Source organism: Triturus cristatus, chromosome 8 (genome assembly GCF_964204655.1).
Source record: "Triturus cristatus chromosome 8, aTriCri1.1, whole genome shotgun sequence".
NCBI classification, from domain to species: domain Eukaryota; kingdom Metazoa; phylum Chordata; class Amphibia; order Caudata; family Salamandridae; genus Triturus; species Triturus cristatus.
Genome location: NC_140591.1, coordinates 1,419,619,749 through 1,419,645,444, shown reverse-complemented (window position 1 = coordinate 1,419,645,444; position 25,696 = coordinate 1,419,619,749). Strand labels below are relative to the sequence as shown.

Genomic DNA, 25,696 nt, shown 5'->3' with positions numbered 1-25,696 from the left:
TTATTTATCTATTTCCATGGACTTCATTGTTTGAGTTTGCTCGCGAAAAAGTGTCACTCCAAGTGTCACACATTTGGTTGTTGAATGTCACTCATAAGCAGGGCTTTAAGTGGGACAGGGCCTGCCTGTGCTCAGCACCAGTAGTTCTAACAAGCATTTGCAATGCAATAGGTCTCGCATTTACAAAAGTTTAAGCTATTGGCATTGTTCATGACAATGCCTTTTTTATCTATTTTATAAAACAAACACATAAATAAATCACATTATCATTTAAAATGCCAATAGCTAGTGTTGCATTATTATTAGCAATGCCAACTGCTCACACTTTTATAATGCGAGACCTATTGCATTGCAAATGCTTGTTTTTAAATGTACACATTGTTATCCACTGACCATCTCTTCGCCCTTCCAGAATAGTAAAAGGTAAACACATGGCCCGTATCTTTCCTGAGTACGGTGACAACCTTAACAGGCTTATTTGGTAGGGTTGGCTCTCCCTCTCTTTTTAAGTTGGCCGCAGCTACTGTGCTGGATTTGCTTCTGCCTTCCCCTCATACCAGACCCCGTTTAGCCAGGCTAAATGCTGTATTGTTTCCTCTCGTTCACCTGAATCTCGGAATGGCTGTAAAGAGGAGTTCAGCTTGGCTCTCGGTTTGGTCCCCCCTTCCCTGTGGATTACGGATTGTTATTGCGCTATACCAGAAGCTCTTGGCGTGCTGGGCAGGCACCCTCCCCCCCCTACGTTGCTCTTTGTTTTGATGGTGGTGCAGCCCTGCTCTGGGAACGGTAAGCCGTCTGCAGCGGCAGAGCTTGTTTACTACTTTCTACTCCGAATAACATGTCAATCACTCGGTTCCTCCCCTCGCACCTTCCTGTTGGCTGGTTGTGGAATTCCACCTTTATGTCTGTCTGGACCACGGGATTGGTTGTGCTGGCCTGTCTGTCTGCAGGAGCATCCCACAAAGATGCAGTAGTATAGTAGTACCAGCAGCTGCAGAGGTGCCGTGCTGCATGCACAACGCACTTTTTTCAGGACCTTTAAAGAGTGTTAATGCTGCAGACCTCCCCCGGCTTTCAAGTCCTCCCTGTGATAAAGTAAAGCTACTTGTAATTATTTCGGTTAAGAACGGAGAAGGCGACCTTGCCGTGAGCCTCAGCCCCGCCCCTTTGGAGACCAAGCCACACCGCACGCAGACATGGCATGTTTAATTACTTATGTCTGCAGTAAAGCAGGAGAGACTTCGTGCTCCGCACACACGTGGCGTGGTTGCTCTGCTGCTGTGTTTAGGATGATGCGTTATTGTGTATGAGGGGCCACAGAGAAGAGCAGTTTAACATGGCTCATTTTTGCGTATTTTATATGTTTATTGCATGATAGCTGACTCTCCAACCTATATTCAACCCCATCTTCTTCGGAATAAATATAGAAAAACATAACACTGAAACCCAAAAACAGCAGTCCGCCGCCATTGTTGGATTGCACCGCCGATGGCGCACTGCATCTTATGCGTTGCACCTCACCTTCCCTCGGGCATAGGTATAGCCCCCTTGCACCGTAGGCACCCCGTTTTGGCACTGCGTTACCCACCCTCTCAGGTGGTCCGTCGGCTAGACTGCTGACTTTGGTGCTGGAAACCAGGGTTCGAGTCTCGGGGTCGCGTCCACATCCTGTGATTCTGGGCAAATCACTTTAATCTCCCCGTGCCTGAATGTGTAACGTAACCGGTGCTCATGTAAAGCGCGCTAATACCTTCGGGTCGAGTTGGCGCTATATAAAACCTGCAAAAAAAACACCAAAAACATTTCTACACCCTAGTCTACGTTTGCGAAAGTCAGTGGCGGTGCAGGGCGCTTCTGACCTCTCAACGTTAATTTATTTTGGCGTGTTTATGGCTGCAATAAGTCCGTTACAGTATCTGAGATATGCTAAAAAACGGATGGAAAATGCTAGCACGCTCTGGTATTGGACGGCCTCTAGCTAAAAAAAAAAAAACCCACAAGGGGTTAAATCCATACAGTGAGCTACAATTTCGTCACGCAAACGTGAAGGTGGGCGTGTTATTACAGACCCTTAACGTGATCGCCAAGGAGGAGCGCATTCTATGCATACATTGAGTACGTGGTTTTAAAAGGCGCATCTCTTTTTGTATATTTTGGCCTCGTTCCTGTATTGTGCGGTGTGTCTGAAATTTGAATCGGGTGTCTCGTTTCCAGCCTCACAACGAGCCTACAAATCCGTGTGATACGCCTGTAGTGGCCATGAATTATTTGATGGCTGATCACAATAGCCGGCCTGGAGCCCGCGCCGGATCGGATGCAAGACATTGTAGTTTCTGGGCCTTTTTGGGAATTTGGCGTGTGTGCGAAGGAAGGGAATTTCCCCAGCAGCCGCCGTAAATGCCAAAGCACAGCTATTATATGGCGCGCGATATTGGGCAGTTTCTGAAAATTACCTATTTTGGCTTAGAAGTAACCGTGACACAGGTAACAACTGCGCTCATGCGGTCATTTATAGTTTGTTCTCAGGCTCCGTAGGCGACAGCCTTAAAAAGACAAGATGGTAAACAAGCGTGCACTGAAGCTGACGAAGTGGGAGGGGGGGTGGGGGCGGGCACGCAGGCTGCCAAATGGTGCGATGAATCACGGCTAAAGTGAAAGCAAACAAGTGGTTGCAGGACTCCAAATGGTGCGCGTGCCCGGACGGGTCACATGCACTGTAGTTGGAGGCCTGCAAAGCCACTGTTTGCACTTCCAAAACGCGCTTACTATAAGTCTCGCCAGAGCCAGCGCTAAAGCGCTGGTCAGGCGAGACCTAAAAAGCAGGTGCTGAGAAAGGTCCCTTGCTGGCTCTGCATTTTGCCTTCACCCTCAGGGTGAAAAAAAATCTGAACTGCAGCAGTACCACCCTTCACTGCCTTTCAGGTAACTTCAAAGACACTTGTTATAGTTCTTTCACAATCTCATCATTTCAGCACAGAAGCATTTTGAATATTATATACAAGCAAGCCATAGCTGTTGGTTTTTTATCTTATGCAACCAACAGTGTTGTAGGTGTAATGTAACTTTTTTAATGTAACTTGTATTATATATCTTGATGTAATGACAGTAGCAGCAAAATACCCGCCAAGCAAGCTCACTACCCTAAGCACAGATATTTAGCATAAGTGTTTATTTAAGTCAAGCCCTTAATTATATCGGCCACGCCCCTTTGAAAGACCCCCCCACACATTTTTTCCATCCCACTTAAAGCTCTGCTCATAAGTACACTGACACAAACATAAGCAATCTGAAACCTTTGGCAGCGTTGTGCACAACAACAGGAGTTGCACTAGATGTGCCCTGGCCAAATAAAACGTGCATAATTAAAAAGCAGTAATGTTCCGCAGAACAAAAAAAAATGTTGTTACGGGAACCGTTGATGTCTTTCTACTCCGTAAGACACTTGTGTCTCGTGTAAAAACAAATTGGCGAACAGCAACCCTGCAAACAGAAACAACCGTTTGTTGCAAGTGAGGGTTTGGACTGGGGCAAGAGAGAGTAGACAAAAGCACAACACAGAAGCGTTTGCTCCGCCCACTACGAGGACCTAACCCCGCCCCTTTGATATGTACACAAAGGTCTGCTTCCGCCCTCGATGAGAAAATACGCTAAGGCCGTCCAATCACCGTTAGCCTTGAACATCGGCGCCCAATGAACGACCCTTATGTGCCAACCATGTTTCTTAATTGCCAACCAACTGGAGCATTTCCGGTTGTAATGCCACGGTTTCCTGCAGATGGTGTGGGCGGCCTTAGATTACTGCCAGTTCTGGAAACTTCTGTGGTACCTCCGGTCGATCTCTGGGTTGACAGCTAAACCCAATCTTGCAAGAACAGTTGCAGGCATGTTCGGGTGTCTGGTAGCCGGAAGACTGGTGAGAGACCGGGGGAGCAGGGTTGGAGGACGTTTTTTTTTATAACCAACAGTGACAAGCGCTGACTGCACGACCAACTCACAGACACCTAGTACCGACCTGCACAGCAGCACAGGCGCGATGAGAAGCACAAACTGGGCTAACATCACACTTATTTTACGAGGGTGACTTTTTGGCAGTCGTTGTTCCGCAAACGGCTGTGGGCTTGCTGGGAGCTGTAGTTTCACTTCCCTATTAAACACGTTCGAGTACAAGTCGCAGCGTGGTTAATCTAGTGGAGTGAATACTATAATCTGCACCCATGGGAAAAATTATGTGGGATTTTTCACAGATAATCAGTCGTTGACTGACTCGACACAGAAATAAGGACAAGCATTAACTGGCTGTAACGCACGGCAGGAAACACTGGCGACATGTTAGCTACACTAACAACAAGTGACTACAGATCAAGCTCGTACTGCACTGGCACAAAACACCTGTGCAAAAGCTTATCCGCACATGTCAAGTTAATTGACACAAAGAGACACGATGACAAACATTGCTCCACCAACCCAGAACTACATCTGTAAAACTAGCGTTTTAACACAAATGGAAAACTGAGGGAGCAACGATTGCACTAGCACAAAGAGACATCAGGGCGAGCTCTGACACTGCACCACAACATGGCACACAAGGGGCGTTTGCAGACAGTCCAACACAGAGAGATACCAAGCATGCACCAGCTACCCCAGTGCACTTCTGTACAGTGCTTTAAATGGGCCGGTACTCACCGGTACTGAGTACCGGCACTTTTTATGTTTAACCTCCTGAGTACCGGCACTTTTTCATTGCCAAGGAGCGTACCGGTACTCATGACTGGTAGGCTCAGTGGTACTTGTGCTGCTGAGGATGAGGCTATCTGAACGCCACTCAGCCAAAGCGCCACCGTAGCCCTGTGCCGAGCCGCTGCTGAATCATTCAGCAGAGGCTCATTACATTTTGTTAGTGTGGCAGGTGTGCAAGCTCAGTATTGCACTGTGAGTGACAGGGTCCGATCAGACCCTGCACTGCAAATCACAGGTGTGAAATTGTGCAGGCACTGAAAGTCCAGACAACTGGCTGAGAGTCTTCAAGAAGAAAGCCGTGGGAGGTAGGAATTGCAAACAACATTTTTAATTCTATTGTGAGCCTTTTGTGCCAATGAATGTCTGCTTTTGTGTGTGAGTGCCGAAGCGACAGAGAGAGCATCGGGACATTATCTGAAGGTATTTTAAAGAAAATTTGAGGAATGTTTTGTGTGTGCATGTGTGCTTGTTCTTGTGCCAGTGTGTGAGCGCGTGCTCATGGGCAAGAGAATGTATGACTGCTGTACCCAATAAAACAAATAAGAACTGAAGCTGCAAATATAAAAAAACACAGAAACTAAAGCATAACACATTGTTTGGCTTTCATTTAATTTTTTTTGAGGAGTTAACCACTTTATGTTCATACATTTATCATGTGTTGTGGTGTGTTCTGAAATTGCTGTAACTAACATTTCCCTTTAAATGCAATGGGCGGCTTACACAGTTGAAAGGGCATAGTAGGAGACAGGTTATTAATTGTCTACATATGCCATGCCCACATGTGCAGAGGTAATTTGCACATGCAGGCAATTTGAGACTATTGATAAGTGTAATTTGATTACATGACAGATGGCAGTAGTGTCTTTATATAATCATGGCCCGCCCTCAGCTCCTCCTCTTGCCCCGCCACCCAGCTCAATTTGATGAGTACCTACACTTATTTTATCCCATTTAAAGCACTGCTTCTGTACATATTTATGGACGAAACCATTTGGCTGCAAATTCTGGCCATAGTACCAGACAATCCAGTACCGCACAGTTGTAGTGATGGTTATATAGAACAGTGAGGAAGGTTATTTATTGGTGAACAAATGGGACACTCCAATGCCAAGACGTACAACTCTGGAGATTCGTCGCAAAAAAAAACAAGCATTGGCATTGCATAGGTCTCGCCTTTGGGACCTTATAAGTGTTTAGCCATGCAACAGTTGATGATCTTGCACCAAGGATATTGTGCTGCATAACTAAATACTTATAAGGTTTCCAAAGCGAGACCTATTGGCTATGCCAATGCTTGTTGAAATAGGGTACATAAATGAATGGGGTAATGCTGCAACTCGGTGCTCTTTTGAACAGGGGTAAAATAACCCACGTAAGTGATGTGTTCAGCCTTCACCACAGCTGTATATTTCACATTAGTCACGAGGATTCACTGCACAGTCCCCATGTGCGACTTGTGAGGGGCAGGCTCCAGCCTGGATGCTGCAGGACTACTATTGCAAACGTATTTTCTGCCACCGACCGCGCGCTCTGATAACTCGGAAATCTGAAGGATGCAGGCAGCGCTAGCGTTCCAGAGGAGCTAAGGCAGGAAGGAGGGGGCGGGGCCGTTCAAAATGGGATCCTGTCCCGGCATAAAACGTGGGCGGCCGTGGTTTAGATAACACAGGCCCTGCTGCGTTAACCACGGTTCGGTGTGAGTCAATGAAAGGAGTGGAGCTACTCTTCTGACGGAGCGGTGAAAGGACAACTAAAAGAGTCAGGACTGACAGGAAGTGAAGTACTAAACCAAACGTTAGCTAAACCAATAGAAACAAAGAATAAAGAAATAAACTGCAGAGAACGAGAGGGAAAAGAAAAGAGAAGCGACGGATGGAAGCTAAGTTAAGTGTCCAGGAAAAGAGGCGAACTAAAGTGGAAAGTTTGTAATCAGGAAAGGGTGCGTACAAATAATTGAACGCGAGGCTCAGAGAACAGAGGGTGTAAGAAAGATGGCAAAATGAGTGTGATATGAACAAGCAAAAAGACAGACAAAGAAAGATTCGAGGGAGAGAAAGAGGAAAGGAGGAAACGTGTGACAGGGATATGAAGGCAGCGTAAAGAGCAAGCAATAGTTCACTTTAACAAAATATCAAAGGAAATAAATGAGAGATAAACATTAAAAAGAGAAAGAGAGCAAAAGCATCACGAGACAGCAGGAGAGGGATAGTAAGAGCAAAAATATAGACAAGCGCTAGTAATGTTGCCAGTTGTGGGTGTGCTGGCAGAGGAGGCTGGGTCTGCGCAGCAAAGCGGCCGTGCGGCCGCGAAATTGAAAGTGATAGTGATCAAAGCGGCCGTGCGGCCGCGAAAGTGAAAGTAAGCGCGGCGCGCGCGCCCGCGCACATGCACTGTAGCTTTAGGCCACGGCAGCACTTTGTAAAGCCCAGATATAAAATGTCTCTTCGAGCCTTTGGCTCGCGAGACCTAACTAGGGGAGGTGGACGGGGGTTCTTATCGTGAGTTAGCTGAGTATGTACTTCAGAAGTAGGCTTAAAAGAATACTTCGAGAGAGGTGGGTTGAACTCCGAAGTTTACTCTGCGAAGTTGTGCCAGTTGCGTTTTAGTAGTCCAAAGGGTTTGAACATAGAATGCTCATTGACTAACTCAGGGAATGAAAGGCGGATGAGCTCGTGCTGGAACAGGACAAGTACTGACTTCAACCTATCCGAAAGATACGAACATAAGCACTTCCTGCTCCAAATCAGACACGAGGGTTAACGCTGGCAGACTAACACAACAAAACATAACACAGAGCGGCAGTGTGATAAATACAGGCATTCGAGCAACCGCGAAATACGCCAGAGCACACTGTGACTACATCAACACAGGGAGGCAGACACAGCCGCAGACCGCAAGATATGCTGAAGCGGCAGTGTGACACCTGTTCACAAGCATGCAACAAAAGAGGACAACATCTGATTGCATCAACGCACTGAAGTCCCAGCGTAAGCATCTACTAGACAACCACAGGGAGATGACGCAACCAGCTTCACCACTGTGCCAACACAGCGCTGTCATCACAAGTACCGTATATCGAAAACTGAGAAATACCCGGACAATCACTGATATGATAAAAATAGAGAAACACAAATGCAATTATTAGTTGCAGCTATAAATTGAGACACTAATACAATCACTGACTGCCCAGATATAAAGACAAACCCTGGTAAGCACTGATGGTACCAATGCAGACATACCAGATTAACCATGAAATGAACACACGCCCAGACAAACACACGTCCAGACACTAGAACAAGAACCGACAACACCAACATAGAGACACCATGACAAGCAGTGGGTGTGCGGTTCTTGCAGCAGTCGTGGGCCTTTGGGCAGTGTCTATGGTAAGTGTTGTGATTTAACACTAGTGTCCCGGTACACGAGCTGCCTTTTTTTAAGCATACGTTTTATGGGTTTTGTTAAACAGGTGTATAAACATCAATACAAATGCCATTATGTGGACAGACATTCTTTCAGTTAACGCACAGCATACTCGTAGAATATACATTAGGCAACGACGGGTAGCTGACAAAATTCAGTTAATAAAATGAAATGATCAAGCAAGTTACTCGATAGGTATATCAATAGTTATCACAACCTGATGCATTAAAGGGTAACTGGCGGTTACACAGCTGCCAAATAAGTTTGCGGATGAAACCACATTATTAAGAATTTAAGGTATCCTAGAACGTGTTGCCAATGCATAATGTACTCCGTACCTGAGACTACAATTTACACGGTTTTTCATCTGACTTCGCTGGTAACTTCACCAGTGGGTTATCGCAGTCAGTTAAGTCTGCCACCATGCCTGCTTTGTAACTGAGATGCTTCTAACAGCTTCTGACAAACAAAAGGAAGAGACATGTATTGTACAAAACCCGTTGATTGGAAAGTTAAGTTACATTTATTTGCCGTTTGACTACTGTTTTGCAGTTTGAGTTCAGTGGGTGGCATGTGCAGATATAAGTTCAACATGTATCTGATAATAGCATCACCTATTGACCATTTCTGGGTGGTCCCATTCTTCTTATGGTTATTTTGCTTGTTCGCACCTCCTTCCTGCCTCTATTCCCAAAGGAGTAACAATATCAATATTATCTCGGTTGGAAGGAATATTGGATATTCGAGAGTGGCGCATCATGTCAGACATTACTGCAGGGTCTCCTCCCAACGCATGAGATCTTTTCATACGAGTAACAAATGGGAGCCATACTCGGTCAGACTTATATATACTTTTGTGAACGTCTGCCAATATCTTTTCCATCTCATAAATGGACCATACATTTCCCCAAAATTGATTAATTGTAGGGTCTATTGGTTGTTCCCCAGCTGCGCTAAGGCTAATCTAACTGCCAGGAGGAAGTGTAAGATTAGTTTTCCAGTTTGGATGTCCAGAGGGTACATGTTGTTCTCCTGGGTATCCTCACAACAGCCAGGGCTTTAAGTGGGCCGGGTCTCACCGGTGCTGAGCACCGGCTGTTTTTTAAAGGGGGCCTCGAAATGGGTCCCTAATGGCTCTCTTTTGTGCCGTGGCACAGGCAGGGTCGGATTGGGACCAAAATTCAGCCCGGGCAACCTCAAAAAAGTGGCCCACATTCATGGAGTACAATCTTTCACAAAACATTTCTTGGTTGATATGCCTACCCTCTCTAACCTGAGTCAGTAAATATGTCTAATGGCTGGCATAGGCGCTCAGAGGCAAATGTGATTTAAAATTAGAAGTAGGACACATTATCTGGAGTAATCTCCATAATATATGCTCGATGTTTGTAAGTAAGAGTTTAAAATCAGCCATTAAAATATTTAACATCCAAACCCTTTCAAACAGCCTTACCATTTTTGTAGTCATCATCATCAAATCATCGATCCATATTCTTAAGGATCATAAGAGGTCAAATATACATCCCTGTTTTCTAGTCTTCGAGAGCAGTAAGAGGGGCCTTGCTAGTGAAAATTGTCATGTCACCATCCAGGAAAAACAACAGAAGTAGCTGACATTGCGGTTTTAGAGACAGGTGCAACTGCCAGACAGTACAAGGCAGTTCAGCATTGGCCATATTTGAGAACAAGTTGATAGCTTTCTTCCCTGCTTCCAGTCCTGATTAGCTGGTGAAGATGGCAACTCAGGGGCTGGGCAGGTAGTGCTATGTAAGGGTTCCAAGAAGGAAAAGCTCGGGAGAGTTAGATCAGCAACAAAGTTTGAGCTGGCATTGTGTGAAAAGCAGCCTGTAGGTGAGGTGTCAAGGCACTGGGTAGTAGGCAGGTGTGGACTCAGCCTTCAGCAGGTCGCTGATGCAATGGGTGGGCCAGGTATGTCTATCTCCAGGTGACAGGCTGTAAGTGCAGACAGGCTTCTGCTGTTTCCTGGTTTGGCCTGCGTCGGCTACCAACTACCCTTTAATGCTCAGAGAAGTCTTTCTTCTAATAACATCATCGCAGCATGAGCAGAGTCTCGTGATGAGTAGCCTGGTCCGGTGATGCATGGGCTAATGCATCCACTTCAGGGAACAGTGTTTGATCTTGCGGTCACCGATTTAATCTCCGACCAGTACACTCAGCCTTTCATAGTACTGAGGTTGATAAAATGAGTACCACTGAGATTGGTACAGTGCAGGAAAAGAGGGGGGATCCTGCCGGATCACGGATCCGGCAGCTGTTATTGAGCTGGTCCTGGGATCCGGGATGGCCCCACTGAATTATTCTGAATTTGTTCTGGTAAAAGTTGCCAATGCTAGAACACATTCAGCAGTGCTCGCAGAATGTTGGCTTTCCGTTCATAGGAGCAGTCTTCAGTGGGTGAGGGAGGTTTTCTATTTTCATGTCTAGCATGGCCAATCAAAAAGGCTTCACTTAAAGGCCATCACCTCTCCTTTTATTGGCATCTCATCGTGGTTGGGAGCTATCGGGAGCCCAACACATAGATGCTAAGGCAATGGAGGGATCTAAAGGTGCGCAGTTTGTTATCACTTCACAAATGCTTAAGAGAAACTACAATTTGGAGATCCGGTATTGACTTTGTTCAGCCCCTGTAGTAAGCGGCATGCATATATATATATTTTAAATGTAATTTCTTTTGTAGAGCTATTTGTCCCAGTGTAGGGAGTCCATGAGATTTGCATCACACGCATATATTGGAAACCGAGAATGAATCAATCAAGTGTGTAAATCAATATATTAGAAATTACATAAAACAATGAGCGTTACAAGGTGTAAAAGTCAGATATCTTCTATATTGGTTGCCATCCTATGTTAAGAGTACTTGGTCTGGAGAAACACAGCCAACTTTAAACATCGCACAGTGGTTGGGGGTTTCCTGTACTAATGAAACTTTATTACTACCCAAATAACTCTTTTTAGCAATCTCAGAATAATGAAAGACTGATTTAAAAAAAAATCGTTTCTAAATCCATGCTTTGTACTTTGCATGCAACTTCTTGATGCTGGTTCATAGCCCACTGTGCTGCAGTTGAAGGATTATATCTAGAGCCACTGGACTTATGCGATTCAGTGGCTGCTGCATTTCCCTCATAATTATGTATTTTCCGTGTTTGCTATTTAATCCATCATTCACTGCATATTCTGAAGATTTTACCCCAAATATGTGTTTCTAACTCGATTGGCTTCAAGGTTACTAAAAACATGACAAGACGTGTTCTTGCACATTGGAAGGCTCTTTGCAAAGGCTGACTGCTCATCTCGCAGTTTTATTGCAGTAATTTGTTGTAAAGTTGATACTAATAAGGTGAAACATTTGCCCAGACAGGTTTACAATGTTTAGAAATGAGAAAAAAATTAAGCAATACTATGACAAAATGTACTACGCTATGCACCATAATTTAAATCTTCTTGACTTATAATTAGGTCCTTTCCTGTCGCATAATTGCAGTGACCCTTATTATAATTTATGCACTGCAAGTAACAAAAGGACCTCCATGACAAAAGAAGTAACTCACTGAGCTACATACATAAAATATATCAGTGATCTGCAAGCTACACGTTGCTTTTTGTTGCAGCAGGCACACTAACCACATGTACTAACTTATGATGAATCAAAACTGTGACTAGAAAGAACACAGATCTCTCCAGCAAGGGCATGCCACTCTCTGAAAAATTGGCATGTGCTAGTAAATTAAATAATACAATTTAGGCTGGACACTCTGAGGTGAAAATGGCCACAACACCTGACCGTCCATCGGGGCCTCTCAATCTTTTGTGCTCCCCCATGACCTAAGTGTAAAGGTCTGGCGGAGGAGTAGGTCAGATGAAAGACATTCCTATAGTTCTGGTCAGGCTGGCCCCATGGGGGCCGAGGTGAGAATGGCCAAGCGGGAGCAAAGCAACACCAGGCCTCTCAGCGAGACCTCTGCACACAACCCCCTTCCCCCACTCACTGTGGGCTGAACGTGAAACCCCAGTGGGGTCGCGATCAGGTACAGGACACAGCTTCTGGGCCAGCCACATGGAGGAAGGAGGGCGAGGAGAAATGTTGCAAAGGCCACAACATCACCTGGCCTCTTGGCATCTTCACACTCCTCCCTCCCCTCAGCATGGCCTCAGTGTAGCAGCTGGTGAGGAGGGGCAGAGGAAGTGCGCTGCTTCTAGGGCGGGCCGGCACACATAGGCCAAGGTGAAGGTTTCAAAGCCTCAATATTGGCCACCTAAGAATGCCCAAGCCCAAGCATTCCTGCCCGCCCCTCCTCTAAACATAGCACTATGTATCTCAAGCCCACCTGCTCCTGCTTGCCCCATATGATAATGGCATGGGCAGGTAGGCGTGGCGGGGCAGTAGGGCACTGTGGGCAGTAGTCAGAGGCCCTAAAAAAACTGGCCTTCTGCTGTCACTCAGGCATCGGCCCATGCCCGATTGACCGCTTTGACTACCCAACCCTGTGTTTGGGTTACCAGTAGACACCAAAGTACAAGATAAAGAAACCTAAAGCAACAGTCATGTCATGAGGGCGCCCAAGAGCCTGCAAATCCAGAGGTACCAGATAAACCAGACAAGATCCTTGCTGCCATCTCTGCCACTAAACAACCTCTAGAAGTCAACATCTGTATAGTGCGTATTGACATAAACCACTTGAGATGATCAGCACAAAATGTCGAACAGTCAAGCATGCTGAGAACCCCTTTCCAGCTGTGCAAACCAGGTGTGATTTAAAATTTTTAACAAATCCCTTCCTTTACTCGAGTCTTGAGTTTCCTGCTTAGCCTTAACCCACCAATTCCTACAATGAATGGTCTAAAGCTGTGTCGTTATTGTGAAATACCTCTTTCTAAACCAAGTTGCAAAGTGTAGGGAGTGGAGTTGGCCTAACGCCAGGGCGGTCGACCTCGGAGCTGGGGAACCAGGTTCGAGTCTCGGCAGGGACGTGCAGCATCCTGTGATTCTTGGAAAATCATTTAATCTCCCTGTGCCTAACAAAAATGAATGTGTCCTCGTGTAAAGCGCTCTGATACCCGATACGGGCCTTCGGGGCAAGTTCGCGCAAGGATGCTTGTTTCGGTCCAGGGAGGACCTGGTTTGGCAGTTCGGGCTGGACTGTTCCCATGAGGCACAGGGTCAAGGCTGATTTGCATATGGCCAGGTTTAAACTGGGGTGGCATGGTGAGCAATAGAATGATGGATTTAACCCAGATCTCTTGACTGGGGGTGAATGTTTTGATTTGTTAAGCATTCTGTCCATCAATTGTGTGTCTTTTGCATATCGTAACATTGGCACACTTCAGCCATATACCTGGTGACTGTTGATGACCTCTTACCCCTTTGTTTAATAGGCGAAGTTTGTCTTTGTTTGTTCCCGGAGAGAAAATGTTTTGTAATTGGAGCATCTTCGCCTCAGAACTGTGGAGACTAAGTGACTCAGCTGTGAGTTTTTAGGACAAGGCAGCAAAATTGTTTTTTCTTTAAAAAAAAATGAATTCTAAACAATAGATGCTCTAAATCAAAATGTTTCTTGCCTCTTTCCCCAGGTGCAGACTGCTGTACAGCAAGTCGCCGAGGACAAGTTTGTTTTTAATTTGCCGGATTATGAGAACATCAACCATGTTGTGGTTTTCATGCTGGGAACAATACCTTTCCCTGATGGAATGGGGGGATCAGTCTATATATCATACCCTGACCAGAGTGGGATACCTGTGTGGCAGCTCCTAGGATTCATCACCAATGAGAAACCAAGTGCCATTTTTAAGATCTCTGGTCTAAAATCTGGTAAGCAGAAGACGGACACATTAAAGACGTTTTGTTATTTTCCCTCTTCCATAAAGACTTTGAATAACCGAGACTTATTGGTTTCAGTGCTGCTGAAATATTTTGTGTGTGAAATATGTAGTGTTTTTTTTATTTTCGTTCTTTTAAACTTTATTTGGAACTTTTAATGCAAAAATCTTTTAATGCTCAAACTTGATGGGCCTCATTCTAGATACAAGTTTGAACTTACTCCCCATATGACCACTCAGTTCTGCTCTTCTTCAAGGTGCTTAACTCTTAGGACCAGAATTGGACTTTAAAAAATGTAATTGGTTTTATCAAACGGAGCTTAAAGTTTTTCCCGAAAAACACCTAGCTCCTCTGAGGGCTGCTGTCCACACCATAGCAAAATTAGTTTCAAGTCCTGAGTGGTGTGATCACATTACCTCGTCTGAGTACTCTCAGAAGGCTTCTTATTAAGTGAGAATTGTTTCTAGATTGGCGTGTCTCTTATGATTTTAAACAGTTCTTATTTACTTGTGTACTTAAAAGGGTGCAGCTTTGCAAGGTGGAGGTGCTTCGTCATAAGGAACCAATGTGGTTGCGTAGAGGTGATTGATCTTGATTACTGATAGAAGAAAAACTAGAAGTATTAGAAGCTGTGGAAGGAAACGTGTACCCATAATGAGCAAAAGGGGGAGGTTTAATAGAGGGTGGGGTGTAGGGAAAGGGGCGATGGAGTATAAGATCATCATATTCATTTGTAAGTTTGTGTAAGGAGGAGCGAAGTGTATTTAGTTTGGGAGGAATCAGGAGGTTGATATAGTCTGTAATTCCCAAATGGTGGCAGTGGATGAGATGCCTGAGAGGTATGCTGGGTTTAAGAGGAAGAGTGTTCTGCAAGGTGGGAGTAGAGTAGGACAGAGTAGTTGCATGGAAGAGTGAAGTTGTAGAAGAACGAGAGGTAGGGAGTGGACAGTGTGGGAGTTGATGAGAAGGGTGGAGAGGAATTGTAGAGGTAAAGATGGTTGCAGAAGTCTGGGCAGTATAGAGGGGAAGAGGGAGAAGTAGATGGAGGATGTAGGAAAGGGAAAGGGTGGCTTGAGGGGAGAGGAAGCTTATGTCGGAGGATGGAGCCAGTTAGTGGCACGGTACTAGACAGTGGAGAAGGCTTGGAGGAAGTGTACAGGGCTTAGACAAAGTTAGCAGAGATGGAGACAATAAGAGGGACCCGGGTATTAGACAAACAGGATGATAAGGATAGGGTAGGCAGGCGAGTGGTAAGTTAGAAGGTTAGGAAACCTGAGAAGTACATAGGAGCTGGTTAGAGGCAAGGAAGGAAGGAAGGAGTTACAGAGTACGAGGAGTGTACAAGACTTGATCATGGTTTGGAGAAATGGAGTTTGTTAGATGAGGGCAGCAGAGTTTGGCAAGGTAGGAGAGGATGAGTCGGGGAAGAGTATATTAGAGTTGGTAGAGGTAGGCTTATAGTTAAGGAGTAGGCATCTCGGCAGCAGAGGGATTACACAGGGTTGGAGGAAATGCGGAGGGTAAGAAGACAGCAGTTAGAATGGGAAGGATGCTTGGAGAAGTAGGTGGGGTAGAGCGGAGGAGTAGATGGAAAGGGGACAGTGTAGAAAGGAGCGAAACTTTATGTGAGACTTAGACATAGGAGGAGGATGGAGGGCAGTGCAAGGTGGCAGATGGCTTATGATAAGACATGTGGAAGTAGAAAGGAGCTGAGAATTTAGCAGGAAGTGGAAGGTTACCATAAACAGCACGGTGGGATGAAGCAGCTTGGGTTGAGGCGAGGGCTCAATCGTTAAGAGGTGGGCAAAGCGGAGCTTGGAAGGAAAGATCATCCTGGGGAGCAGGTAATCATATAAGCAGGTTGAGGTTAGGTGCAGAGCTTTTGGTCTGGTGTTTGACATTCTTGGGTTTGAGTGGATGTTAGAACACAAGTTGATCTGATAGTTGATGATCCTCACAGGGAGCGGTGGAAGTGAAACCCACTGGAAGAGAAGGGTAGAAGACACAGCTTCTAACTATTTCCACATGCTAAAGTCTACCACGTCCTTCTGGAATTAGTGAAAGTGCAACGCACAGGAAAAAACAGCCTTCAAAAACCACTAGTCCTTAATAATCTATGGTTCAACACTGATCACGCTGCAGCAGCCTTCAGATAACTGAATGGGTCAACCTGGACTTGTATTCGTGGTTGACATTTGAGGGTCACATTTCTTTGCCTTAAATTGCAGTGTGCTTCACTGAACAACACCCACATTCTGCTGGAGAAGGAGGCGACCTCTCCTGCGTCGAGGACTGAGAGAAGTGGCAGGCAGAAGAAAGAACCCGCACAGAAATTATTTCAATCACCGGGTCCTCTGCTATGCAAGGTGCATTATGATTCTGCACACAATGGTCTGCAGATTGAGGAGGAGGTGAAATCATTAGTGGTGAGCGAACTCTGCTCCAGTTTGTCACAGGCTTCACAGCAATCCTACTATAACTATGGCCATATCAACAGTGCTCCCTGCTGTACAGTCCAAATTGGATGGCTTTGTAGAAAGAGTGGCGGATTTGAGCGGGTCTTTGGGAAAGCAAACGTGGATCTGGAGGAACTGGAATGAGTTAATTCAGACAAGACCTGCTCCTGAAATATTTTTGGGAGAGTTCAAATAATGTTCTGTGGAGCGTATGCTGAAGCCTACCATAATGGATGCATTTTAGACAACCTAAGGATATGTATGCGAGTGAGTGTCTCATGGGTCTCTTCCATAATCTCTGCATTTGTCCTGTATGTGAAGAAGAGGGTTTTTATTAAACTCTGATTGGCAAGCAAGTGCTCTCCGCTGCTTCAGAGTTTCAAGGTTCCCCTGAGAAGGTGCCACATTGGCTCTGATTCCAGATGGTCAGTGATTGTGATGCTACGCTCTGGAGGCTTAAGAAAACACACTCTTGCAGAATTGATCTGATATAAAGAGAAGTCTTGTTGAGGCCTCTGTATCCTGCTGTTTCCTGGCATACACTCAGATGAGAAGAGGGCTCTGCTGATCATTTAAAATATATGAACTTACTGGGTATAATTGCAGCACTTTTCTACACTGTGGCACATAAGGTGGTTTACAGGCACAAGAAATGTTTTTGTCCACAAAGAAACAGCTATGTAATTTCTGGATAGACTGGGGGCATTTCTGTATAGCGAAAGTGGTGCAGGCCCAGGGCTGCAATGAAGTTGTGATTTGTCAGTATTTGTTTTGTATTATCAAGTAAGAATGTTTGGGGTATTGGGTCCTTTTGTTTTCTCGCAAAATGAGAAAGGAGTACAAAAGGAGCTGGCTTCTTTTGAAGATCAAGTGAGGGGGTGTTGCCTTGATGGTGACCGGGTAGGGTGTGCCTGCTTCACCTCCTCAAAAGGCTGGCCCAAAGAAGTAGTAGTCCTGAGCTGTCAGAGCCACAAAGTAATCAAAAACCGGAAGAACGCGCAAAGTAGCTTTGGTGGATTGGTGCCACTCGGGGTGACGAAGGATTACCCCGATCAGAATGATATTTAGAAGTGAGAGCTGGCCATGATATACCAACAATGGCAGCCAAAAATCATAAAAACGGAGACACGAGAAGGGCATGTTCAGTGGGTCATGGTGAGATAGTAGACAGGGCTGGGAAAGACTAAGCAGTGCCTGCTTTGTAGTTGAGGCCCCTGTGAGAAGCACAAGACTTACTGGAAGTGAGCGACTATATAGGGGTGGTTGTCGCTGGGCAGATGCAGACCACAGTAAAAGTGAGCCTGGGCCAAGGCGTGGAAATTCAGAGGAAACAGACGAGGCAAGGTGATAAGACAGGAGATGTGGAAAAAGGTAGCAAAGTGGAGTAACAGGCAGGACGGAACGGCAGTGGGGGGAAGGTCCCTGGAAGATACGAAGGCCTCCTCAACTTAAAACATATGGCCTCCCGCCAACAAGCACCAGTTATAGAACCCAGAAAGCGAGCCCCTCTCAAAGACGCTGAGACCAATTCTTACACAGTCTGAGTGAGAGAAGAGAGTACATTAGAAAGGCCTCTTAGAAACATTCAAGAATGGCATTAGGGCACCCACCACATTTCAGCCCGAAGGGCACGAGGCGCAGAGTAAAGTATATCAGGGTGAAGGAGAAAGTTCTTCTGGGACGCCTATGGTGGTAAACAAACATGGCCACTTTACTAGGAGTCAGGACTGTGGCCATGTTACAATGAAGGAAAAGCTCTATAGATCTACACCAATGGAGCCTCAAACCAACACACCCCTGAGGAGGGGTGAAAGAATAAAGAGATGCACAATGAAGCAACTGCACACACAGTCTAGCACCATAAAGACAAACCTGCTGGGATCATACAAGCATGCACCCTCTTATCTAAGATCAAAATCATCAAGGGTCCAAGATATGGACAGACTATTAAAAGTAAAGACCCTTCTTTTTGAAAGTTCATCAACTTGACCTGCAATACCTGGAATCATGAGTGTAACAAAATGCGAACAGTGCAATACCAAGGTATCAAAAGCAAAAAGAGTGGCCCCTGCAAAACACAAGAATGAGGTAAACCTTACAGACCTGCTAACCAGATCTGGGACACCCAAACCAGACAGTCTGACATTCCCCACCTACGATAGGACCACTTCCAGATACAAATGCAGAGGACGTTCTCTTAACTAGACCATTTATTTATACAAAGTGATACACAACCTAAAGGACTTTGGAATACATATCCCCATTGGAAGGCTCAACCAGCGCTTGGGAGAAGGAGAAGCTGGAAATGCTCCATTAAGAAATCTTCGAAATGAAAGAGCAGTACAGTGACTTGTAGGTGCACACAGAAGACTTGGAAAATTAGCCTCGTAGACAAAACATAAGAATTTGAGGGCTACCATTGAAAGCGAAGATTCAAACATGGAAGACTAGGCAATACAACTCTTCACACTCTGCACATTCTGTTAGCAGTTTGTGTATTTAGAAGGGAGGACATATGCTGGGACGGCCAGTCTCCCCTCAACCCCTCTAGTGTTCTCGAATACAACTCTTCTGACATGTATTTCCTGAAGGAGAAACTGCCAAAATCAAACTAGACCAAACCCACTGAGCAGGTTGATCGATCAACCTAGGAAGCAGGCCCCAGACCTCACCTGCGTCCACGACTTCAAAATTAAGGAGGATATCATGGAAGATCTAGAGGCAAATGCTTATTTGTCTTTGAAGGCCACAAGATTTTACTCTATTCTCACCTCTTCATGACCACAGTTCAAAAGCTGAAAGAGCTTTGATCTATAATAGACTGCCTGAGGGAAAGAGACATTTTGATATAGGTGGAGTCACCCTTTTTGAATGATCAACTTCAGTACCTGCGCTCAGTGACATAAGCAAGGTGCATTCAGGGCCTCCCTGTTATCGGTAATCATACAGCTCATCACAGAGAAGCACCTGCTTAATTCCCAGGAGATAATGATGGAAGAAGTCCAACTTCAACAGAGGAGAAACCCCCATCGCTCAAGAGAGGAAATCTTTGTGATAATGTCAAAGAGATTTATGGGATTGTCATTGAATAGCAGTGTTATGCATGCATTCTGTATTGAAATGCCAATAAAAAGAGTTTAAAAAAGAAATTAAAGAGGAAATCTGCCCTGGACTAGGGATATGAAACATGAAGACGCACATGAGGAGCCTGCCCAAAAATGACTGAAAACAAGAGCAAATCCCACAAAATCACATTGGGATTTGACAGCCCAACAGAATAGGGGGTGCTCGGGCAGGATGGGGAGGCGGATCCTGTTGATAAATTAATGTCCAAATATAGACACATTACATGCATTTAGGAATGCTACCATCACAACAAGATCCTCCCCCCCCCCCCCTCAAAGTGAATGCTGATCGCAATTGATTGCAGTTCGAAAGCCACAACCCACAAATTAACACCTTCCCCTTAAGTCATCCGCTTAAACATCTTGTGCCGTAGTACTATGCCAAAGCAGCTACTGGTTCCATCTATGTTACATAACTCAGGTTTTGACATCTGCCTTGTCTGATAGAGACATTTACTTTGGGAAGATTGGCATGGCTTGAGATCGGTTCCAAGGCAGTATGTTTTCAGGCCTTGGGGAAAAAGGAAGGAGTAGCTATCCAACATACTCACAGGTTAAGCGAGAGTCGAGGTACGAGGAACAGTATGAACATTTTGTTTGATTCAAGAAGCGATAACATTCACCCTTGTAAATCTATATACCTACAACGAAGAGCAAGAACCGTTCGAAAACAAGTAACCAATATTTTACAGTAACCGGACAAAGAGATACTAATGCGGGGAACTTCACTTTGGTGTGGACAATAATCTGGATTTGGCCAGAGAATTAACCCGTTGGCTGCAATCACAAAAGGTGGGAACCTTTTGGCTAAAAGAGGTAGGATTAGAGGATGTTAGGCGAACTCAACAAGACTACAATCAATCAGTAATCTTCTAAAGCGTGGCTACTCACTTGTGAGGGTCTCAAGGTGCTGAGTGTGTGTGTGGGGGGGGGGGGGTTGCAGTTCAGTTGAAGAGCCAGGTCTTGAGGTCCATCCTGAATTTGCTGCAGCGATGATGAATGCCCGAGGTCCAGAGGCAGGGAGTTCCAGGTCTTCGCAGCAAGGAAGGAGAAGGATCTTCCTCCAGCAGTGGTCTTGCGAATCCATGGGATAGTGGCCAGGGCCTGTTGAGCAGAGTTGTCTGGTGGGAGTGTAGAAGGAGAGTATAGTGGTTGAAGTATGCAGGTCCGGCGTTTTGGAGGCCGTTGTAGGCGTGCTTGAGAAGCTTGAAGGTGATTCTTTTGTTGATATATAGCCAGTGAAGGTCTCTCAGGTGGCCGGTGAGGTTGTGGTATGGGATGTTGTGGATGAGTGGTGGAGGCGTTCTAGACGGTCTGCAGTTATTTGGGTGGTGCTGGTGTAGAGTGCATTGCTATAGTAGAGTCTGCCGCTGACGAGCGCATGGTTGACCATTTCTCTGGACTCTGGGGATCCACTTGAAGATCTTATGAAAGAGGCGGAGCCTGTGGAGAAGCAGAAGGATGAAACACTTGATTTGGCGGTTCATTGAGAGCGAGGATTCCAGGATGATACCGAGGTTTCGTGCGTGATCCGTGGGTGTCGGGGGATTCCAAAGGGTGCGTGCCACCAAGAGTTGTCCTAGGCCGAAGGGGAGGAGGCCAGAATGAGGACTTCAGTCTTGTCTGAGTTAAGCTTGAGGCAGCTGTCCTTCATCCAGGTAGCAACTGCCTTCATCCTGTTGTGGAATTTGCTCTTGGCAGCTGTGGGTTCGTCTGTGAGGGAAAGAATCATCTGGGTGACGTAGGCGTAGGTGACAATGCTGCTGCCATGGCTTCTGATGATGGCTGTAAGTGGGCCATGTAGATGTTGAAGAGGGTGGGGCTCAGGGACAGATCCATGAAGCACTTTGCTGTTGATCTCTGTGGGTTCTGAGTTGAAAGGTGGAAGTCTGACTCTGCGTTCGGCTGGTGAGGAAGGAGCAGATCCATTCTAGGGTTTTGTCATGGATGCCGGCATCGTCAAGTCTTGCGCAGAGGGTGTGGTGGGAGACTGTGTCGAAGTCTGCTGAGAGGTCCAGGAGGATGAGGGCAGCAGTCTTGCCTCGGTCGAGGAGGGTGCAGATGTATGTTGTGGCGAGGAGAGCGGTCTCAGTGCTGTGGTTGCTTCTGAAGCCAGATCGGGAGAGGTCCAGGATGTTGTTTGTTTCGATGAACTCTGAGAGATGGGCGTCAATGGATTTTTCGACGACTTTGGCTGGGAAGGGGAGCAGAGAGATGAGTCTGTAGCTCTTGAGGTCCGTCGGGTTGGCATATGGTTTCTTCAGCAGGGGGATGATCTCTGTATTCTTCCAGTCTTCTGGGAAGGCTGCGGACTCGATGGAGCAGTTGATGGTGCAGCAGTGTGATGAAACTTCACATTTTTCTTCCTCATATTGCAGTTATGGTCGGCTGGACTATTCTTTTTTTAGGCACTCCCATAAATTCAGGGCACAGTAATAGGAGGACAATGAAGACATTTCGCTTTTGGATTATGCCTCCATCTAAAGTTTCACAGGTTCTAGAATTTTGTGGAGCGATGAAAACTGAAAGATCGCATCATTCAGACTCGAGACTTAGTAAAAGGAATAAATATTTGTAAGAAACTGGTTTATTAGTTGAGGGGGTGTTAGAACCCCTTTCAGAGGGTCATAGGGACTACTGGGCCTAAACCATTGTGGTTGACTTCTACTTCTGATGTCCTGGTGCCCGACCTACTATGGGTCCTGAGTAACCGGGCCAAGTGCCCCTTTTCAATCAATCATGCGCTACTTGTATACCACAGATAATCACCCGTGAGGATATCTAGGCACTGCGCAGCGGGTTTCAGTCGCAGAGCCAGGTTTTGTGTCCCTTCATGAATCCTGTCAGCGATGGTGAAGTTCGTATGTGTAGTGGGAAGGGCATTCCAGGACTTGGCAGCTAGGTGGGAGAAGGAGCGTCCTCCGGTGTGGCAGCGGCGGATGCACAATGTCTATCCGAGAGTGAGGTGAACGGAGGTTTCTCACTGTGGTTAATGTATGCAGGTCCTAGGTCATGGAGGGCTTTGTAGGTGTGGGTCAGTAGTTTGAATTGGAATCTTACCTGGATGAGGAGCCAGTGGAGGTCTCTCGGATGTTGGGTGATGTGGGTCCTTTTGGGCAGGTTGAGGATCAGTCTGGCTGCTGCGTTCTGGATCGTCTGTAGTCTCCTCATGAGTTCGCCAGTGATGCCCACATAGAGTGCGTTACCATTGTCCAGACGGCTGGTGATGAGGTCTTTCATCATTGTTTTGCTGATGGGGAGCCATTTTAAGATTCTGCGGACAGTGTGGAAACAGGCTGAGGAGACGGTGTTGACCCTGGAGAGTTCGCTGTCCATAGTGATGCTGGGGTGTGGGTGTGGTGTTTCAGAATGGGGGTGAATCTGAGTTCCGATGGTCACCAGGAGTCGTTCTAGAGGGAAGTGTGGCTGCCCAAAATCAGCACTTCGGTTTTGAGCTTCAGGCAGTTGTCCTTCATCCAGGTTGAGATGATCTTCATGCACTTGTGAAAGTTGGACTTTGATGTGGTGGGGTCTGCTGAGAGCGAGAGGACGAGTAGGGTGTCGCCTGCGTAGAAGATAATGTTGATGTTGTGGGTTCTCACGATGTCTGATAGCGGTGGCATGTGGATGTTGAAGAGGGTTGGACTGAGGGATGAACCTTGAGGGACACCGCAGATGATGCGTTTGCGATGTGAGGTGAAGGGAGGGGGCGGTATTCTCTGGGTGCGCCCCGTGAGGAATGATGCCATCCGAGAGAGTTGTCTTTGATTCTGATCTGGTGTAGTTGTTTGAGTGCATGTGGGAGAGGGTGTCGAAGGCTGCTTAGAGGTCTAGGAGGATCAGGGTGGCCGATTCTCAGCTGTCGAGTGGGGTGCGGATGTCGTCTGTCGCGGCAATCAGGGCTGTCTCGATGCTGTGGTTGACTCTAAAACCTGATTGCGAGAGGTCAAGCAGGTTGTGTTTCTCTCCAAGTGTTCGGCGAGTTGGAGGTTGATGGTCTTCTCCAGGTTCTTAGCAGAAAATGGGAGCAGTGAGATGCATGGTAGTTCTGGCAGGGATGTGGAATTCCTATAGCCCGACTCCCGGGACATATTGTTTGGGGTCAAGGGCAACAAGTTTTCATGTGTATTTTGTCCTTGGGACAAGTAGGCCCAACCCCCTACAGTACACACCCTTTGGCTGCCAGTTTACAGGACCACATTATGGATCAGGAAAAAGGCATTGCCTGCAGTTAAGGTAATATTTGTGTCCATGTGTTAATGCTGTTCAAACTTGTATTTATGGTTCATTAATGCAAAGGCTTTATTACTAGGGTGAGTGCTCTTGGTAAATGTTATAAGCTCAGACTGCACTACTGACAGTGGTTAGTGTGTAAAAATATGTACACACAGTTTCAATGTTTAGCAATATGAGGCTATCTATAATGCTCTCTGATTAGATGCAAATATTTGCAGAAGCTTGAAAGCAAGATTGATTATTCTTTGCTTTTAAAATCTAATGTTCACAAAAAAAATGCAATAACATTTTGCTAAACTACTGAAAAAATGTAGGTACCATTTGTTTTCAGCATAGTAAAATGTGTTGATGTACGCAAGTATTTCCCAAAAATATTCATAATGGAAAATCAGTGTAACCAGTTTTAATAAAATTATGGGAAACATACAAATAAACAAGTATTGGTAATGCCAGTAGGTCTGAAAATGTTGGTCAGCCTTTTGGTTTTGTCAGTGCGTCACTTGTTTTGGCATGATCACAGCTTTCGTTTTCCCCCCAGATTAGAGAAGAGTTGGTGAAAACCCTTAAAACATGCACGTTTGCACAGACTCAAATGGGCATTCCAACCGTGGAACTCATGCTTGCCATTACCTTCCGCCCCAGTATGTAGAACTGCGGAAATGTTGCAACACAAGGGGATTGCAAGTATTCAAACACTACTATGGAAGGTGCCCTGGCATAATTAGAGAGGCTATTTCAGAGGTCTTATATAGTGAGATTGCTGCCATAATTTGTCACCGCATTACATGGCACAAAAGGGACAGGTGGATTTTGTTACAGGACAAGTAGATTTATGAAGGAACCTGCCCCATGGACAAGTAGATATTTTATTAAATTTCACACCCCTGTTCTGGAGATCGTTTGGGTCTGCGAAGGGTTTCTTGAGGAGGGGTCTGCTCTTTGAGTGTTTCCAGGCATTGGGAAAGGTGGCTATGGCGATGGACGGTGGTGAGCGAGTGGATGATCTTGTTGCTTCCAAGGTTGAAAAATTGATGGGAGCATGGGTCGGAGGGTGCTCCCGAGCAGATAGAGTTCAATGAGGCTGTAGTTTTCGGTGTGTTGAGCGGGTGGCCGGTGGCTGCCATCGTGGGAGGGGGGAGGCCGAGGAGGTCAGTAGGTTAGGGATCAAAGCTTCTGTATATCCTGGTTATCTTGTTGTGGAAGTGGTCTGCTAGAGCGTTGCAGAGTTCCTGTGAGAAGGGTGTAGAATTTTCTGTGGCTGATGGGCAGGTGACTTCTCTAACAATGGTGAAGAGTTCCTTGGTCTGGTTGGCGCTGGCTTCAATGCGGCTTGTCAGGGCCTCCTTTTTCGCAACTTTAAGTTGGAGGTGGTAGTTGTTGAGGGCAGACTTCAAAATGGTTCCCTCAGTGTCGTTTCTGCTGACGCGCCAGGAGGATGGAGGGTTTGGTCGCACAATACTTCCCAGCAGCCCAGTTAAGATACCTAGTGAACGGGACAAAGACGAGTCAGAAAGGCGCTGTTGCTTTGTGGACTAGTCAGTGGCAGAAATCCATTTCTGGAAACTTCCAAGGTTAGATAATAAACACAGGACTTTGGGATACTGGGAACTGTACTCTTCCCCAGCTACAACAGCTGCATTAGCAGTTTGGGACAGGGTGGCAAAAAGAAGAGGTCTTAAATCATTTGACTCCCCTCATTACGTACAGCCACTGGGAGAACAACAAAACAGTGAAAGCAGAAATATGAAGACCACTGACAACTTTTGAGAAATGGCTTTTTACAAAAAGAAATGCTAAACGACTGCTCTGCAAAACCTAAAAACCCTTATATCCCTACTCCAGCCAGACTATTCACCTGGTACCCAGAGAAGTCCGAAAAC

At 46.0% G+C, this 25,696-nt stretch overlaps 1 protein-coding gene across 1 annotated transcript in view; it reads left to right on the top strand.

The window, feature by feature from the left end:
• Nucleotides 1-3,737: 3,737 nt before the first annotated feature.
• HIKESHI (heat shock protein nuclear import factor hikeshi) overlaps nucleotides 3,738-25,696 on the top strand; it is a 150,622-nt gene continuing 128,663 nt past the window's right edge. The window contains exons 1-2 of the mRNA XM_085623152.1: nucleotides 3,738-3,913; nucleotides 13,753-13,990. Coding sequence (XP_085479278.1) covers nucleotides 3,776-3,913; nucleotides 13,753-13,990 — 376 coding nt within the window. The 5' untranslated portion in view covers nucleotides 3,738-3,775. The remainder of the gene's footprint in view (nucleotides 3,914-13,752; nucleotides 13,991-25,696) is intronic.